The 20,762-nt window shown below is 38.1% G+C and overlaps 1 protein-coding gene across 2 annotated transcripts in view; it reads left to right on the top strand.

The window, feature by feature from the left end:
* Positions 1 to 16,419, top strand: part of TMEM156 (transmembrane protein 156) — a 52,547-nt gene extending 36,128 nt beyond the window's left edge. The window contains exons 6-7 of one of the 2 annotated variants that reach the window (XM_032633151.1): positions 13,484 to 13,586; positions 15,859 to 16,419. In XM_032633151.1, the coding sequence (XP_032489042.1) occupies positions 13,484 to 13,586; positions 15,859 to 15,871 (116 nt within the window). In that variant the 3' untranslated portion in view covers positions 15,872 to 16,419. Of the gene's footprint in view, positions 1 to 13,480; positions 13,587 to 15,858 lie in introns of both variants that reach the window. The other variant, XM_032633150.1, reaches the window with a different exon arrangement.
* Positions 16,420 to 20,762: the final 4,343 nt, after the last annotated feature.

Genomic DNA, 20,762 nt, shown 5'->3' with positions numbered 1-20,762 from the left:
AAGCGCCCAAGGTCATTGCTTCCGAGTTTAGCTATCCATAGCCCTTCTCTGCTGAGTTCACACACAGGTCCTACTAAATTCTGAGCAGGGCCCTCCAGTGGACTTAAAAAGATGCCAGTAAAAATACTTTGTTTTGCACTTGGTGGTGCTTTCTCACAGGGCACTCTTATTTTCCTTATCTCCAAATTCCTGGGTGGTACCCCAGAGTTGACTTTTTGTTCTTCTTGAACCCACACCATTTTATTAAGAAACATGAGGCACAAAGAAGTTAAATAACGTTCTTTCAGTCATTCAACATGTATTTATTGAGTACCTATTATGTGTCATGCTCCAAGGTGGGTTCTGGGGAGTAAAACCATGCATAAAAATACAATCTCTGGGGCTTCCCTGGTGGCGCAGTGGTTGAGAGTCCGCCTGCCGATGCAGGGGACGCGGGTTTGTGCCCTGGTCCGGGAGGATCCCACATGCCGCGGAGCGGCTGGGCCCGTGAGCCATGGCCGCTGAGCCTGCGCGTCCGGAGCCTGTGCTCCGCAACGGGAGAGGCCACAACAGTGAAAGGCCTGCGTACCACAAAAAAAAAAAAGAAAAAAAAAATACAATCTCTGTACACAAGTGGGCAGACAAATAAGGATAAATTATGCAAATTTATGCAAAATTGGGTAAATTCACTATTGGGAAAGTAGAGGTCACAGAGGGTCATAGTATGGATACATAAATCTGTTTTGTTCTTCTTTTGTTTTTTGGCTTTCCAATTTAATAACCAAGTAAAATTTAGCTGAACAAGTATTTTTGGAGATAATGAATATCAAACACTGATGGGGCAAATTCCCTTAGCAGCCAAGACAGACTGACTAGGATGGGGAAGTTTTAGGTGTGTCTTCAGTGTGGGAGATGTACCTTGTCTTTGACATGAAAATCATCAGGAACAAAGTGAAGAAAATACCTCATAAGTTTCCATTACTAAGTGGGAATCAAGAATTACTTTGGAAAGATGAATTGAGGTTAGATACCAGATGACATAGATATAAAGCATTTTGAGAAGTGATAACCTTTTTTAAAAAGGAGAGAAAGAAATATCAGAGGTCAGCTTGGACACTGTCATGGATGGAATGATAGGGGCTTTATTCAAGAACCTAAGGCATGGAGTTTTATTTTTAATCAAAGTTTCTACTGTTGGAAATCCATTTTGATCACTAGACTCAACCAGGTCAAAACTCAGACTGGGGTTCTTTTTAATTTTTTAGGCTCTGCTAAGGCTCTTGGAAAAAGTCAAAGAAATATTTGGTTTAGAGATTTGACAAATTCCTGAAAAGACTTCTGTGAGGTTTTAAAATACTTCTGACTGCTTCTGCTGACTTAACTAGTGTTGCTGAATTAATATGATTTGAAAGAAACCCTATATCTCAGTGTAAAACTAGAAAAAAATTCCACCTGTTTCAGCTATTCTAAAGAAGGTATAAAAATGACAGGATATCCCACCTTTTTGCCTTTTTATCAATTTTTCAGAAGTTTTACTATTAGCATGTAACTTACATGACTTTGGATACTAGGAGAAATAGAAGATAACGTACCACTAGAGAGTTACTTCGGACTAGCTGTCATTTTGATAGATAATGGCTTTCTGAATTATGGGTTATACCATACTATAGAACATCAGCAAACCTAATGAATAAGCAACTGATGAGCAGTTTGGCTTTCCAACAAAAAGAGCTCTGTTAATTTTCTTTGATAATTATTTGGTTTCATGGATAGGCTCTTTTGAGATTTTAACCTTTAAAAAGAATTATCTCCAAATCTCAAATTCTGGAAGGTTATAAGATGTTTTGTCAGGGAGGAGGGGTTGTGGGAAGGGATAGTTAGGGAGTTTGGGATTGACATGTACACACTGATATATTTAAAATAGATAACCAGCAAGGACCTACTGCATAGCACGGGGAACTCTGCTCAATATTCTGTAATAACCTAAACGGGAAAAGAATTTGAAAAAGAATAGATACATGTATATGTATAACTGAATCACTTTGCTGTACACCCAAAACTAACACAACATTGTTAATCAACTATACTCCAATACAAGATAAAAAGTTTAAAAAAAGATGCTTTGTCAAGGATGTCTAAACAATTATTCGCATGGTAAATTCATTCTGAAGCTTTAATGTGCATCAGAATTAACCATCAAAGGCTCCTGGGCCTTTATGAAAGGAGATTGTAATTCAGTAGATCTGGGGCAGGGTCCTAGAACCTGCATTTTAAATTACTACCTCTGGGGATTTTCAAGCCAAGGCTCTGTTGATCACTTTATTCATTTTCTATTGTTGTGTAACAAATTACCACAACCTTAGGGGCTTAAAACAACACATGTTCATTATCTCACAGTTTCTTTGGGTGAAAAATTTGGGAACAACTTTGCTGCATCTCAGGGACTCACAAGCTTGAAATCAAGATGTGAGCTGGCCTGTGTTCTCATCTGGAGGCTCTCCTTCCAAGCTGGTTCAGGTTGTTGGCAGAATTCCTTTCTTTAAGGCTGTAGACTGAAGGCCCTGGTTTCTTAACTGGCTCTCAGTCAGAGGCCACTCTCAGGTCCTAGAGGCCAGCTGCAGACCCCTGCTACATGACCCTTTCCATAGACAATGCAGACATGGCGGCATGCTTTCTGAGCCCAGGGAGGGATGCTCTCTGACCCCAGGGAGGGCCCAGTCTCTCTATTAAAAGCTTTCACCTCTTTAAGTCAGACCGACCCAGGATAGTCTCTCTTAAAATCAACGGATTTGGGATGTTAATTACGCCTGCAACAGCTCTTCATCTTAGTGTAACCTAGCCACCGGAATGAGATGCTATTTACCGCCCTGCCCATGTTCAAGGGAAGGGAGTCACGAGGGTGGCCATGTACACCAGGGGTGGGAATCTGGGGGCTGTTTGAGATCCTGCTTGCTACAGCCACCCTTGAGAAGCACAGATTTCAGAGGACAAAAATCACAGACGCCTGGGAACTTTCAGTGTGACACAGATAAGGCTGATAGATCTAGTCTCATAGGTGCTGTTGGTCCTTACTGACAATAAAATAAAAATGGAAAGACTGGTCTTGTTTTCCCACCTTTGATCTAATCAGTCAGGAAAGCTTTGTCATTTACTCTTTACAGCTAAAGGCTCCATAGGAAAAAATGTGGACTTTGGTGGTGATTTTAGCATTTCTATAGGAACGAAAGGGCCCTCTGTGTCTGCTGGACATGGACTCAAAAAGGCATCTAATTCCCTTAAAGAGTAGTTGCTACCTTAATTTTTAAAATGTCCAGTTAAGACGGATACTTTTCTGAGAAAACTTACAAAACCTCACATCAGAAGAACAGAAAATCTAAACAAAACCATTGTCATAGAAGAAATAGAAAATTTGTCGGTTATCTCTCAAAAAATAACAGGAAGAGCAGTACACAGCGGAATTTTAACAATTTCTAAACAACAGATATTTCCAGTGGTATTTTAACTGTTATAGACCATAGAAAAAAAGGATGTTTCCTACGTCTATTTATGAAATAAACATTTATATTCAAGCCCAAGGAAGATTGTCTAAAATGAAAGTATCAATCTTACTTATGTCTATCTATGCAAAAATCCTCAACAAATATTAGCAAAAGAATCCAGTAGCACAGTTTAAAAAAATATGTATACATACATACACACACTCCTATGATCAAGTGGGGCTTATTCCACGAATACAAGAACAGTTCAGCATTAGGAGATCTATTAATATCAATCATCATATTAACAGATCTAAGGGAACGATTGTTGGATCATTTCTATAGATGATAAAAATGTATTTGATTATATGCACAAAAGAAGAAGACTTAGAAGACCTACTTTTCTCATTATTTATTCTACAAATTTACTTCTAATTTTTAAAAGACAAATATAGCTGTTATGCTATATTCAATTGATTTAAAACATTTCAGCATAGATAATATGATGTTACAGTTAAATATTAAGCACACCACAAGGGTCTGAGCTATCAACCAGAGACTTTGCTAAGTAGAATGATGAATATTAGAAATGAGTTTTCATTCGTAAAATTAGTGGTAATCAAAGTCCGAATTGTATGTTCATTGTTGAAATTAGAGGCATTCAAGATTTGTTAGCTGGATAAAATATTGTAGAAAAATGCTCCATGGCTGCACTAATGGGGTATGAGAACCCAGCCAACACTGTAACCTCTACTTTAGGAATCATCTAACTCCTTGCACAGGTCCCTGGCTGCATGATGCCAACTGCAAGCCTAACCAAGTCCTACCTCTGGAGCCTGTCCTGTCCTCCCCACGTGAGCTGTGAAGCCCAAGTGACAGGGAGCATGGACTCACATTAAGCCTATACAGCAGGGTTCCCAAGCTGTGTCCTTGCCCTCTCTCTACTGGCTAACAAATACCTAATAAATGCCCGTATGTGAGGAAAAATTTCTCCTGGTGAGACTACCCATGCTCAAACTTTTTGGTGGTTGATTTTATTTACTGGTAAGAACCTAAGGGTTGTGCATGGTTAGATTGGCTTAGGTCATTTCACAGCAATAGCTGTAGGGATTTTGTAAACCTTTAGTAAAACTAGTAAAATTAAAAACAATTTACCTAACGATCAAAACACCTAAGACTAAATTACAGAAAGCATAATTCATATAGTAAAATCTAAATTAAAAATCCATAAACCACACACAAAAAGCAAAATGTGTAAAATTTAGACAAAGTAAGGAAGATATAATGCTAAGTATAAACAATTGGGTATTTTGTGTAAGTGTTATTTAATCTGTATTGTATACTTGAAATCTGCTAAAAGGATAGATTTTAAATTAAATTTTCTCAACACACACACACAATGGTAACTATGTGGAGGTGATGGATAAGTTATTTAGCTTTATCGTGGTGATCTTTTCACAATGTATGCATATAGCATAATATCAAGGTGTACGTACACCTTATATAATTACTATTTTTATATGTCAAAGATATCAATAAAGTTGTTAAAAATGAAAAAAATATATTTGACAAAATACAATACCCATTCTTCATAAAAACACCTAATAAAAATAAGATAAATAATATGATAAAATATATCTGTCTCAAACAAAAACTCAGAATCATGCTTAGTAGGGAAATACTGAAAGCATGCTTAGCTAAAGCCAGAAATGTTCAAGAATGTTCACTATTGCCACTTTATCTACAGTTATCCTAGAAGTACTAGTCAACACAATTAGATAAGAGGCAAAACCACAAGGTTCACAAGTTGGAAAGGATAAGTAAAATGATCACTTATTTTGCAGATGATATGTACCCAAAAAATCTAATTCCCTGAAAACATCTTTGAAAAGTTCAGTAAGGGGTAGGGTACAAAATTAATATAAAAAGTCAAACAACATTTATATATTTAAACAACAACCAGTTAGAAGATATACTGCATTTAAAACAGCTGCAGAAAATAAAGTAATTAGGAATAAACTTCATAAGAAATGTGCATGATCTTTCTGAAGAAAACTTCAGAAAAATGCTCCTGAGAGACATAAAAATGACTTGAAGAAAAGGAATAGTATATAATGTTCTTGAAAGTAAGTATAAAAAGATGCCAATTTTCCCTAAATCAATAAATAAACAAGTTCGTTTCCATATCCCAATGAAAAATAAACTGTCAATAGTAGACAGGAAAAAAATGGACATAGAAGAATAAACAGAAGTATCCATTCCATTATGGTACTGGTACAGACTAGATAAAAATATCCAATGAAACATTAGAAAGTTCAGGACTTTAGTAAATGATGAAAATGGCATATCAAATCAGTAGGAAAACAAAGAAATACTGAATGAATGATGTTGGAACAACTGAATAATCATCTAGGAAAAAAAATTTACTTAATCCAGAGCCCACACTAATACTGGAGTAAATTCCATACAGATCAGTGATTTTAATGAAAACATGAAACCACAAAAGTAATAGAAGAAACAATGGTAGAATTCATTTACAACTAATGCAGGACTAATCATGACACAAAACTCAGCTAAAACACTAATAAATTTGACCCTATGAAAAAGAATGTACACAGCAAAAGCAATTGAGGGAAAGTTATTTGTAGTTCATCACAGATAAGCAACCTTTCCTAGTATATAAGGAGCTTCTAATAATTGATGAAGAAAAGACCATAACCTAGTAGGCAAATGGGTAAAGGACAAGAATGGACTGTTTACAGAAAAAGGAAATACAAATAGCTCTTAAATATATGAAAGGTTGTTTGGTCTCACTCAGACCAAATTCTTAAAAAAATTTTTTTTTGTTGTTGTTTACTATGTGCCAATAATATTGGTCACTTGGGTATAGGAGACACAGCAGTGAACCAAACAAAATAAAGATTTCTGCTCTCATGGAGCTTCATTCAGGTGGGAAAGCAAGTTGAAGCTACACTGAGATGCCACTTTCATCTATCAGATTGGCAAAAATCCAGAAGTTTGACATTACACTCTATGGCAAGGGGCAACAGGTACTCTCATACTTTACTAAGGTAAACTGAGAGGCAAAATTGGTGCAACTTCCATGATAGGTAATTTGGCAATAACTATCAAAGTTACAAATGTATAAGCCCTTTGAGCCAGCAATTCTATTTCTAGGAATTTATCCTATAGATTTACTCACATAGGAGAGAAATGGCCTCTATACAATGTTTATTGCTTGTGTATTTGTAAGATCAAAAATGATTAGACACCATCTAAGCAGACACCATCTAGGCTGTTCAAAGACATGGTGTTACATCCATACTGTGGAATACCAGGAAGTTGTAAAAAGGAAAGAGGAAGCACTTATGTGGAAAGATCACTAAGATATATCATTCATGATATATATGTATGGTATTCTACCAATTGTGTAAAGAAGAACAAAAACAACATTTTAATAACACATATATTAAAGTATAAATTTATCATCTATCTATCTAAATATCTAGAAGGGAAAGAACTATGTGATATGGTGGGAAGTGATTGCCTGGGAGATGGGGTAAAAAGGAATATTCACTGAATATCCCTTCATAGTTTAAAATTTTTTAATCAGGTGAATATTCCTTATACAGAAAATTAAATCCAAAAAATAAGTTTTTCTTATCAAACAGTTTTTTCTAATTAAAGGAATAACATTCTGACAGAAGCTTTGACAGGATTTCCCTTTTGGTAAACTACACCAGTGTTTAATAATCTTCTAGGAAAAAAAGCATCATATTCTTGATTATACTTAAATCTTCCTTTCTGATATCTATTCTTAAGAAGCAACTACACAAATTTCTCTTTAAATTAGAAGTCACCTCATTTCCATCCATGTTCAGGGCTTTGTATAAAAAGTAGAGACATCTGTGAAGCAAAAAACCACGTGTATTATGTAGAACTCAAGTTTCAATATAAAGACTAGAAAAGCAAGACCCAGAACCCCAGTGGAATAAAAGAGATACCATTGAGCCATGGACATAAAGTTTTACCTTCTATTTGAAGTCAGTTGAAGATAATATTAGAAGAGTTTTATAAAGTCACAGAGTCATAGCAAAGGAAGACAGGTTAGAGTTCATCTAATTTGTAATCTTGCTTTTTGGTAAAATTGTCCCTGAAATCAAAGATGTTATTTATTAATATTATTCTTAGGGACATATTTCAACAATATGCAAAGAAGGAAATGTTTGTACTTTCCAAACTAAAATTCTTTTCTCGCTACTTGACATTGTACATTAAATTTTTTCTTAACTTTGCTCCACCTTAACTATACTGCAGGTCTTGTGCTCAGAAGGAGATGGGAGAGGAGGAATTGAAAGGATAGATACAGAGTTGAAAGAAATGGGTCAAAAGTTTCAGAGTTGAGAGGGCAGACAGCAGAAGCAAGAAGAACTACAATCCTGCAGCCTGTGAAACAAAAAACACATTCACAGAAAGATAGACAAGATGAAAAGGCAGAGGGCTATGTACCAGATGAAGGAACAAGATAAAACCCCAGAAAAACAACTAAAGGACAGATACAGAGTTGAGAGAAATGGGTCAAAAGTTTCAGAGTTGAGAGGGCAGACAGCAGAAACAAGAAGAACTACAATCCTGCAGCCTGTGAAACAAAAACCACATTCACAGAAAGATAGACAAGATGAAAAGGCAGAGGGCTATGTACCAGATGAAGGAACTAGATAAAACCCCAGAAAAACAACTAAATGACGTGGAGATAGGCAACCTTCCAGAAAAAGAATTCAGAATAATGATAGTGAAGATGATCCAGGACCTCATAAAGAATGGAGGCAAAGATTGAGAAGATGCAAGAAATGTTTAACAAAGACCTAGAAGAATTAAAGAACAAACAAACAGAGATGAACAATACAAAAACTGAAATGAAAATTACACTAGAAGGAATCAATAGCAGAATAACTGAGGCAGAAGAATGGATAAGTGACCTGGAAGACAGAATGGTGGAATTCACAGCTGCGGAACAGAATAAAGACAAAAGAATGAAAAGAAATGAAGACAGCCTAAGAGACCTCTGGGAAAACATTAAACATAACAACATTCACATTATAGGGGTCCCAGAAGGAGAAGAGAGAGAGAAAGGACCAGAGAAAATATTTGAAGTGATTATAGTTGAAAACTTCCCTAACATGGGAAACGAAATAGCCACCCAAGTCCAGGAAGCACAGCGAGTCCCATACAGGATAAACCCAAGGAGAAACACGCCGAGACACATAGTAATCAAACTGGCAAAAATTAAAGACAAAGAAAAATTATTGAAAGCAGCAAGGGAAAAACAACAAATAACATACAAGGGAACTCCCATAAGGTTAACAGCTGATTTCTCAGCAGAAACTCTACAAGCCAGAAGGGAGTGGCATGATATACTTAAAGTGATGAAAGGGAAGAACCTACAACCTAGATTACTCTACCTGGCAAGGATCTCATTCAGATTCGATGGAGAAATCAAAAGCTTTACAGATAAGCAAAAGCTAAGAGAATTCAGCATCACCAAACCAGCTCTACAAGAAATGCTAAAGGAACTTCTCTAAGTGGGAAACACAAGAGAAGAAAAGGACCTACAAAAACAAACCCAAAACAATTAAGAATATGGTCATAGGAACATACATATCAATAATTACCTTAAAAGTGAATGGATTAAATGCTCCAACCAAAAGACACAGGCTTGCTGCATGGATACAAAAACAAGACCCATATATATGCTGTCTACAAGAGACCCACTTCAGACCTAGGGACACATTCAGACTGAAAGTGAGGGGATGGGAAAAGATATTCCATGCCAATGGAAATCAAAAGAAAGCTGGAGTAGCAATACTCATATCAGATAAAATAGACTTTAAAATAAAGAATGTTACAAGAGACAAGGAAGGACACTACATAATGATCACGGGATCAATCCAAGAAGATATAACAATTATAAATATATATGCACCCAACATAGGAGCACCTCAATACATAACACAACTGCTAACAGCTATAAAAGAGGAAATCAACAGTAACACAATAATACTGGGGGACTTTAACACCTCACTTACACCAATGGACAGATAATCCAAAATGAAAATAAATAAGGAAAAAGAAACTGTAAATGACACAATAGACCAGATAGGTTTAATTGATATTTATAGGACATTCCATCCAAACACAGCAGATTACACTTTCTTCTCAAGTGTGCACAGAACATTCTCCAGGATAGATCACATCTTGGGTCACAAATCAAGCCTCAGTAAATCTAAGAAAATTGAAATCATATCAAGCATCTTTTCTGACCACAACACTATGAGATTAGAAATGAATTACAAGGAAAAAAATGTAAAAAACACAAACACATGGAGGCTAAACAATACGTTACTAAATAACCAAGAGATCACTGAAGAAATCAAAGAGGAAATCAAAAAATACCTAGAGACAAATGACAATGAAAACACGACAATCCAAAACCTATGGGATGCAGCAAAAGCAGTTCTAAGAGGGAAGTTTATAGCTATAAAAGCCTACCTCAAGAAACAAGAAAAATCTCAAGTAAACAATTTAACTTTAAACCTAAAGGAACTAGAGAAAGAAGAACAAACAAAACCCAAAGTTAGTAGAAGTAAAGAAATCATAAAGATCAGAGCAGAAATAAATGAAATAGAAACAAAGAAAATAGCAAAGATCAATAAAACTAAAAGTTGGTTATTTAAGAAGATAAACAAAATTGATAAACCTTTAGCCAGACTCAACCAGAAAAGGAGGGAGAGGACTCAAATCAATAAAATTAGAAATGAAAAAGGAGAAGTTACAACAGACACCACAGAAATACAAAGCATCCTAAGAGACTACTACAAGCAACTCTATGCCAATAAAATGGACAACCTGGAAGAAATGGACAAATTCTTAGAAAGGTATAACCTTCCAAGACTGAACCAGGAAGAAATAGAAAATATGAACAGACCAATCACAAGTAATGAAATTGAAACTGTGATAAAAAATCTTCCAACAAACAAAAGTCCAGGACCAGATGGCTTCAGAGGTGAATTCTATCAAATATTTAGAGAACAGCTAACACCCGTCCTTCTCAAACTCTTCCAAAAACTGCAGAGGAAGGAACACTCCCAAACTCATTCTACAAGGCCACCATCACGCTGATACCAAAACCAGACAAAGATACTACAAAAAAAGAAAATTACAGACCAATATCACTGATGAATATAGATGCAAATATCCTCAACAAAATACTAGCAAACAGAATCCAACAACACATTAAAAGGATCATACACCATGATCAAGTGGGATTTATCCCAGGGATGCAAGGATTCTTCAATATACGGAAATCAATCAATGTGATATACCATATTAACAAATTGAAGAATAAAAACCATATGATCATCTCAATAGATGCAGAAAAAGCTTTTGACAAAATTCAACACCCATTTATGATAAAAACTCTCCAGAAAGTGGCACAGAGGGAACCTACCTCAACATAATAAAAACCATAAATGACAAATCCACAGCAAACATCATTCTCAATGGTGAAAAACTGAAAGCATTTCCTCTAAGATCAGGAACAAACAAGGATGTCCACTCTCACTGCTATTATTCAACAGAGTTTTGGAAGTCCTAGCCACGGCAGTCAGAGAAGAAAAAGAAATAAAAGGAATACAAATTGGAAAAGAAGAAGTAAAACTGTCACTGTTTGCAGATGACATAATACTATACATAGAGATTCCTAAAAATGCCACCAGAAAACTACTAGAGCTAATCAATGAATTTGGTAAATTTGTAGGATACAAAATTAATACACAGAAATCTCTTGCGTTCCTATACACTAATGATGAAAAATATGAAAGAGAAATTATGGAAACACTCCCATTTACCATTGCAACAAAAAGAATAAAATACCTAGGAATAAATCTACCTAGGGAGAAAAAAGACCTGTATGCAGAAAACTATAAGACACTGATAAAAGAAATGAAAGGTCATACCAACAGATGGAGAGATATACCATGTTTTTGGATTGGAAGAATCAATATTGTGAAAATAACTATACTACCCAAAGCAATCTACAGATTCAATCCAATCCCTATCAAATTACCAATGGCATTTTTTACAGAACTAGAACAAAAAATCTTAAAATTTGTATGGAGACAAAAACGACCCCGAATAGCAAAGCAGTCTTGAGGGAAAAAAATGGAGCTGGAAGAATCAGACTCCCTGACTTCAGACTATACTACAAAGCTACAGTAATCAAGACAGTATGGTACTGGCACAAAAACAGAAACATAGATCAATGGAACAAGATAGAAAGCCCAGAGATAAACCCACGCACCTATGGTCAACTAATCTATGACAAAGGAGGCAAGGATATACAATGGAGAAAAGACAGTCTTTTTAATAAGTGGTGCTGGGAAAACTGGACAGCTACATGTAAAAAAATGAAATTAGAACACTCCCTAACACCATACACAAAAATGAACTGAAAATGGATTTGAGACCTAAATGTAAGACCAGACACTATAAAACTCTTAGAGGAAAACATAGGAAGAACGCTCTTTGACATAAATCACAGCAAGATCTTTTTTGATCCACCTCCTAGAGTAATGGAAATAAGAACAAAAATAAACAAATGGGACCTCATCAAACTTAAAAGCTTTTGCACAGCAAAGGAAACTGTAAACAAGATGAAAAGACAAGCCTCAGAATGGGAGAAAATATTTGCAAACAAATGAACAGACAAAGGATTAATCTCCAAAATATATAAATAGCTCATGCAGCTCAATATTAAAGAAACAAACGACCCAATCCAAAAATGGGCAGAAGACCTAAATAGACATTTCTCCAAAGAAGACATACAGATGGCCAAGAAGCACATGAAAAGCTGCTCAACATCACTAATTATTAGAGAAATGCAAATCAAAACTACAATGAGGGGCCTTCCCTGGTGGCACAGTGGTTGAGAGTCCACCTGCCAATGCAGGGGACACAGGTTCATGCCCTGGTCCAGGAAGATCCCACATGTTGCGGAGCGTCTGGGCCTGTAAGCCATGGCTGCTGAGCCTGAGTGTCCGGAGCCTGTGTTCCGCAACGGGAGAGGCCACAATAGTGAGAGGCCTGCGTACAGCAAAAAAACCAAAAACAACAACAATAAAAGCTACAATGAGGTACCACCTCACACCAGTTAGAATGGGCATCATCAGAAAATCTACAAACAACAAATGCTGGAGAGGGTGTGGAGAAAAGGGAACCCTCTTGCACTGTTGGTGGGAATGTAAATTGATACAGCCACTATGGAGAACAGTATGGAGGTTCCTTAAAGAACTAAAAATAGAATTACCATATGACCCAGCAATCCCACTACTGGGCATATACCCAGAGAAAACCATAATTCGAAAAGACACATGCACTCCAATGTTCATTGCAGCACTATTTACAATAGCCAGGTCATGGAGGCAACCTAAATGTCCATTGACAGATGAATCGATAAAGAAGATGTGGTACATATATACAATGGAATATTACTCAGCCATAAAAAGGAACGAAATTGGGTCAGTTGTTGAGATGTGGATGGATCTAGAGACTGTCATACAGAGTGAAGTAAGTCAGAAAGAGAAAAACAAATATCGTATATTAATGCATGTATGTGGAACCTAGAAAAATGGTACAGATGAACCGGTTTGCTGGGCAGAAATGAGACACAGATGTTGAGAACAAATGTATGGACACCAAGGGGGAAAGCCGCTGGGGGGTGGGGATGGTGGTGTGATGAATTGGGCGATTGGGATTGACATGTATACACTGATGTGTATAAAATTGATGACTAATTAAAAAAAAAAGAGTGTCAGAGTTGCAGGCAGGAAATTTAGCAAGTCGTGGAAACTGCCAAAGTCCTGTCTAGGTGGAAGGCATGGTTCTCTTACTATATTGGAATATACTGTGTCTACTTTCACATTGCTCTTGACTAAATACAGACTAGAACAGCTCTCCTTCTTAAACAGCAGAGACCATGCAGAGGCTGCCTATGGCTCATGTCAAGGATGTGCTTCCTCCAATACCAGAACTAGAAGTTACTTCCATGGCGCCTCAGCAAGGTCAATATACACGGTGAGTGATGCTTCAGCTTTATTGACGATTTGACTATTCATTATAAATGTGAATAGATCCAAGGAGGTATAGTTTTCCCCAAACTGCATTTCTATCCGGGTGTAGGAGATAGAAAGTGATGAACTTGCAAAATCAGTTCATATGAATTAGATGGCGTGAAATAAAATCACTGTTTCCTCCAAGGTCTAGGAAGGACCAGTAAACTAATCTCTTAGTTTGTTGAACAACATGTGCCCTGAGATTTCTGCTCATCTCTTGGTACTGTTTCCTGGGGTTGAGTCATAAGTCCAGTAGGCTAATCATTATTTCACTTGGAACATGAGAAAAGAGAGAATGTAAATTTGTAAAGCAGAACTACTCACTGACTTTCAACTACTGAAATAAAAACTTCTCTAAATTTAATACTTGATAACCTAGATTAATGCACATTGATTTCCATGTATTTGAATACAAAACTGTGATCAGAAGTGTCTTAGAAATCTTTTTCTTTCATTCAACAAATATTTATTAAATAGCTATTTTGTTAAAGGCACTACTGATAACCACTGCAGGGGGTATAAAAATTATAACAAGGGGCTTCCCTGGTGGCGCAGTGGTTGAGAGTCCACCTGCCAATGCAGGGGACACGGGTTCGTGCCCCAGTCCGGGAGGATCCCACATGCCATGGAGCGGCTGGGCCCGTGGGCCATGGCCGCTGGGCCTGCGCGTCCGGAGCCTTGCTCCACAACGGGAGAGGCCACAACAGTGAGAGGCCCGCGTACCGCAAAAAAAAAAAAAAAAAAAAAAAAAAAAAAAATTATAACAGGGACTAGAAGGGAAACTAGCATTTCTTAGTATTCTTTTATTGTGCTTGGTGGTAATAGACTAGATCATTTACTGTTTATAATATTTGGGTCCTGGCAGGAAACTGATGGTATACTCATATTGAATAACTTGGGGAGAGTTTCATAAAGGGCCTATTAAGCCAGGATGTGGGAAAACCAAAAAAGGACAGTGTAGCATCCTAGGACTAGTAACTGGGGGCACTGCTACTGTCCCTAAGACTAAAGGGACAAGGAACTCAGAGAGACAAAGACAGAAGCACACACATACACACACAGAAGGAATATGTGGGGAGGGCTGCCTGATAGGAGCTGTGGCGTTTGGTCATGGACACAACAGCCTGTGGTTGCCCTGAGGAGAGAGAATGAATATCCTAACTTGGCTGTTCTTTTTTCCCAATGTCCAGTACTCCCCATTGGCCAAACCCAACCAGAGCCAGAGGACACTGGCGCTGATTGAGACAGTTCATATAGATTGGCCTCCCAGAGCACCAAGCAAAGTGGACAAAAGGGGAGGGAAGATCTGGAGAGACAACCAAAGGGATCCAGCATAGGTGGCCCAATACATCAAACTGGAAACTAAGTGCCAAAGAACACTTTGTCTTCAGGACTAGAGAGAGGCAGGTCTTCGTGCTTGGGTCTTTAGTGCAATCAGGGTGTGCTGTTGGCTCAGAAATTCCTAGGGAGAATATAATGTCATCATATAATTGTTTTAATGAAATGTTACTGGCTACTATGCTTGATATTTCTCATTCTGGTCCTCATTCTTGGATGCTCAAGCTTGCACGTGAAGAGCTCTCCTCTGTCCTTTTACCAAATGCTTTTGGAGCACCTACTGTGTGCCAAGAATTCTGCTACTCATTGACAAAATAACATGCAGTCCATCAGTGGAGGAATCAGATTAGGGAATCCCTAATTCCAACTGAGTGTCAAGTACCATGATGGAGGCACCCACAAGGGACTTGGGGAGCGTTATGGGGAGACCCCTCATTCAGAGGACATGTTGCCTAGCATTTAATAGATGTCCAATAAATATTTAGTGGACATAAGTATTGAGTGAATGGATAAATCTTAACTTCTGTGTCTCTCTACTAGAAGCATGGACTCCTGTAACCAAAAGAAACTTGTGTGAACACTTTCACTTTTATTTTATATAAGTGGAAAATAAGCCAAAAAAATATAGTGGCAGAGGCTGGAGGAGACCCTAGGTTTCCTGGGATCTAGGCTGAGAAGTTTATTACCACTAACCACACTGTCTACTTGGGGATATAAAGGAGGGTCCATGGCATAACAAAGGATTGGAAAGAGCCCTTAATCAGTGACTTTAGGAAGTTTTTCGTGTTCTTATAAGACATAGTTTTAATAAACGGTTTAAAATTTTTTTCCACTAATTATTTTCAGGTCAACAACATTTTTGTGTGAATAATATTTGCCTTTTTTTAAATCTTCAGACTATCCTTATGAATTCCTCTGGGCGATTTGGACTGAACCCTTCTGAAGAGTATTCATAATTCTATTCTGGGAATGAGTTAACTGATAATAGTTGGTCTGGCTGAGGATGCACAATAGGAACCAGTAGGAGTGCTGACTGGTTGATGGAAACTAACTCAACAGCATTCATTTGACCTAGGAGATCAAAGGCACAAGAGTTTTTTTCAGGAAGGCATTATGAGTCATGGAAAACAAGCTAATGAAACCCATGGAAAAAGCAAGAGAACACTTCCTCTCTTTGTTTATCCATCATTATACAGCTTACACTAGTCCCAAGATTTTGATTTTGAGGAACCAAAAACAGGGTTGAGGATGCAAATCCTCTCTCTCACTGGCCCACATTGCAGATCCTGATTTTATGTTTTCTTATATAGATGGATTGTTTCTATTTGGCAAATTGCTTAAGAGGACCTGGGTTGTTTGTTTATACATTTGTTTGCATGTGTAAAGCTTTCCTCCTTTTGGCACTGGGATGTTTAAAAAAAATTCAAAACACCAAAATAAAATGAATTTAAGGGAAACACTTGAATGTTTAAGTCTAATAACAATATGTTTCCTCTGTTTCCTTTGGCTTTCATCTTTTCATAGCTATCACTGATGTCAAGAATAATTATAGTTATTAATTACAGTAAAATCATATATAAAAAAGAGGATAGTTCTTAACATTGAAAAATACTTTCAAAAGAATTAATATTGTTAAAATGGCCTTACTACCCAAAGCAATCTACAGATTTAATGTGATCCCTATCAAATACCCATGACAGTTTTCACAGAACTAGAAAAAATAATCCTAAAATTTATATGGAACAATAAAAGACCCCAAATTGCCAAAGCAATCTTGAGGGAAAAAAAAAAAAAACCAAAGCAGGAGGCATAACCCTCTCATACTTCAGACAATACTACAAAGCTACAGTAATCAAAACAGTGTGGTATTGGCACAAAAACAGACATATGGATCAATGGGACAGAATAGAGAGCTCAGAAGTAAACCCATACACCTATGGTCAATAATCTTTGACAAAGGAGGTAAGAATACACAATGGGAAAAAGACAGTCTCTTCAGCAATTGGTGCTGGGAAAGTTGGATAGCTGCATGTAAATCAATGAAGTTAGAATACACTCTCACACTATGCACAAAAATAAACACAAAATGGCTAAAAGACTTAAACATAAGACATGACACCATAAAATTCCTAGAAGAGAACATAGGCAAAACATTCTCTGACATAAATTTTACCAATGTTTTCTTAGGTCAGTCTCCCAAGGCAATAGAAATAAAAACAAAAATAAACAAATGGGATCTAATGAAACTTACAAGCTTTTGTACAGCAAAAGAAACATAAACAAAATGAAAAAACAACCTATGGAATGGGAGAAAATATTTGCAAATGATGAGATGAACAAGGCCTAACTTCCAAAATATACAAGCTCATACAACTCAACAACAGAAAAACAAACAACCCAATCGAAAAATGAGCAGAAGACCTAAATAGACATTTCTCCAAAGAAGACATACAGATGGCCAACAGGCACATGAAAAGATGCTCAACATTGCTAATTACCGTACGTCCCCTACATATGAACCTTCAAGTTGCGAACTTTCAGAGATGTGAACATGTGTTCGCATGTCCAATCATGTAAATTCATGTGTCTGGCATACCTTGTCACGTGTGTGCATCCTCTACAAGTGGTTGTGCTTTTGTATACAGTACTGTATAGAGTACAGTATCATTATTTCAAGCGCAGGATGTCCAGAAGCAAGCGTAAAAGCAGTGGTATATAGCCGATTGTGTTAGTTGGGTACTTAGGCTAACTTTGTTGGACTTACAAACAAATTGGACTTATGAATACGCTCTTGGAAGGGACCTTGTTCGTATGTAGGGAACTTACTGTATTAGAGAAATGCAAATCAAAAGTACAATGAGGTATCACCTCACACTGATCAGAATGGCCATCACTAAAAATTCTACAAATAATAAATGCTGGGGAGGGTGTAGAGGAAAGGGAACCCTCCTACACTGTTGGTGGGAAAGTAAGTTGGTGCAGCCACTATGGAAAACATTATGGAGGGTCCTCAAAAAACTAAAAATAGAACTACCATATGACCCAGCGATCCCACTCCTGGGCATATATCCGAGCAAAACTATAATTCAAAAAGATACATGCACGCCTGTGATAACCTAGAAGGGTGGGACAGGGGAGTGGGAGGGAGGCTCAAGGGGAAGGGCATATATGTATACATATAGCTAATTCACTTTGTTGTACAGCAGAAACCAACACAACATTGTAAAGCAACTATACTCTAATTAAAAAAAGAAAAAAAAAAGATACATGTACCACTATGTTCATAGCAGCACTATTCACAATAGCCAAGACATGGAAACAACCTAAATGTCCATCAGCAGACGAATGGATAAAGAAGATGTGCTGTATATATACAATGGAATATTACTCAGCCTTAAGAAAGAATGAAATAATGCCATTTACAGCAACATGGATAGACTTAGAGATTATCATATTAAGCAAAGTAAGTCAAACAGAGAGACAAATACCATATGATATCACTTCTATGTGGAATCCAAAATATGACACAAATGAATCTATCTATGAAATAGAAACAGACTCACAGACATAGAGAAAAGACTTGTGGTTGCCAAGGGGGAGTGGGTGGGGGAGGGATGGAGTGGGAACCTGGGGTTAGCAGATGTAAGCTATTATATGTAGAATGGATAAACAACAAGGTCCTACTGGATAGCACAGGGAACTATATTCAACATCCTGAGATAACCCATAATGGAAAAGAATATCAAAAAGAATGTATATGTATAACTGAATCACTTTGCGGTACAGCAGAAATTAACACAACATTGTAAACCAACTATACTTCAATTTTAAAAAGGAAAAGAAAACACCTTCTGAGAGTTAAGGTGGAACTTAATCTCCTGATGTCATTATATGGTTAAAAGTGCTTATCTGAGTAGATTTTCAGAGTTTAACTGCAGGGTCAGATTTAACATTAAGCAACATAACAGGAATGAATGTTTCAGCACACAAGTTTTTTTGGTACTCCAGTTTTTTTTGTTGTTGTTGTTAGATCACAAACTGAGATTCTAACTGTAAAATTTAGGGATTGAGGATTTGGCAAATGGAATTCTACTAGTCATACTTTTTCTTATTTGTATATCCCTGATTAATAGGTGAGTCAGGCTCAGGTCTGGGATACTTCAGCAGGAATTGAGGGATGTCACACTCTTTGAAGTATGGACCTTATATACAGTTTCTGAGAAGTCAAATTATTGTTTCCTTGCATATCACCTATTATGATCTGACAAATGACTTGGAAATCAACGGCAACTTGGCTTACAAAAGGCATGAATTAAGCTTCAAGTTCTGTTACATTGTGGCAGCTTTTAGAAGCTAATTTCACTTATTTATTAAAATACTAGACTTTAACAGAAACTGTGAAGCACTGAAAGAGGTAGTGTTATGGGCTGTCTGCCCACAGCAAGCTTACAATGTGGTGGAGGAGACAGGATATGAATGCCGCTAGTTATAATACTAGATGCAATGGTAAGGTAAGTGTCATTAGCAGGCTCCATGCTTCACGCTGAGAGCTCACAGGCCAAAAGAACCATTGCCAGTGGGGGTAATCTGGTGGGCTTCTTGGGAAGGCCACTTTTGAGCAGGGTCTGGAAGATGGCTTTTCCTGTTCTCTCAGGAGAAGTCAAATCTCCCAAGTATACATGTTCTCAGCCCTCGTAGCCCTTTTCATATTGGTCATTTACAATTATTTTTGTGGTTGTTAATTAATGTCTGTCTCCTTCTCTAGACTGGTTCTGCTCACCATACTATCCCTGGCACTTGGTAGAATGCTCAGCTCACAGTAGGCACTTAATAAATATTTGTTGGATGGAGAACTATTTATTGAGCCTCCCTGTGCATCAGGCACATTCCGTGTATACTCATTTCCTCTCACAACTGCTCTTAGGTGTCATTACCCCTGAGGAAGCTGAGGCCAAGGGAAGCTCACCAGTTTGCCTGCCATCTCTGGACTAGTATATGGCTCCAGGCAAGGTCTGTAAAGCCGGTGCTACTCCCAGGACTCGCACTGTGGGGTGGAGATGGGGCAAAGGGTGCGGGATCCTTGGAGGGGGTGCCTGAGAAAAGGGCTCCCTCCGAGAATACCAGCGGCCTCTCTTCTGGGAGTGCAAAGAGGCTGGGTGAACCTGCCTTCGGAGGAGGCCTCTAATGGAACTGCCTCGGCATTGCTGGTCCTGCATGTCTCCCTCAGCCCCGCAGTTCTGCTCGCCTCCCTGCCCGCCTGGCTCCAATAAAAACGACCCTGTGTTCCCGGGTGCCTGGTGTGATGCCTGGCTTCCAGTCTACACAGCTGAGCCTGACTTTTAGCCCATCCCGGTTTTCAACTGGTTCCACATCTGACATTGACCCACCTCACACCCCTTCCCTATGACTTATATCTTTGTCGTCGTGTGTCTGTGGCTCTCACCGCAGGCTCCCCTTCCCAGCTGTGAGCCACACTCACCTCCTTGACCTCTGTGTCCTTCTCAGCAGCCGGGACCCCAGCACTCCACGCAGAGGGGTTCAGATGTGGACTGGAGGGGGAGGGAACCCGGCACCAGGCAGGGAGGCTGCCAGCGTTGCTCAGTCACTGAGCAGACACGGTGGAATTAGAGTGGTAGAAAGAGGGAGAGAGAGAGAGAGAGAGGATGTGAGGGGAGAATTGGTGGCACTTGGCAATGATTTGATGCAGGTGTGGGAGTGAGGGTGGGGCAGGAGAAGGCGGAGAGAAGAGGCACGGAGGGCACCCCTCCGGATCTCTATGTGGGAAAAACAGCATCACCTG

The sequence above is a fragment of the Phocoena sinus genome, chromosome 5 (assembly GCF_008692025.1).
Source record: "Phocoena sinus isolate mPhoSin1 chromosome 5, mPhoSin1.pri, whole genome shotgun sequence".
NCBI classification, from domain to species: domain Eukaryota; kingdom Metazoa; phylum Chordata; class Mammalia; order Artiodactyla; family Phocoenidae; genus Phocoena; species Phocoena sinus.
The sequence above is the reverse complement of the archived record's forward strand: the minus strand, read 5'-3'. Positions and strand labels throughout refer to the sequence as shown.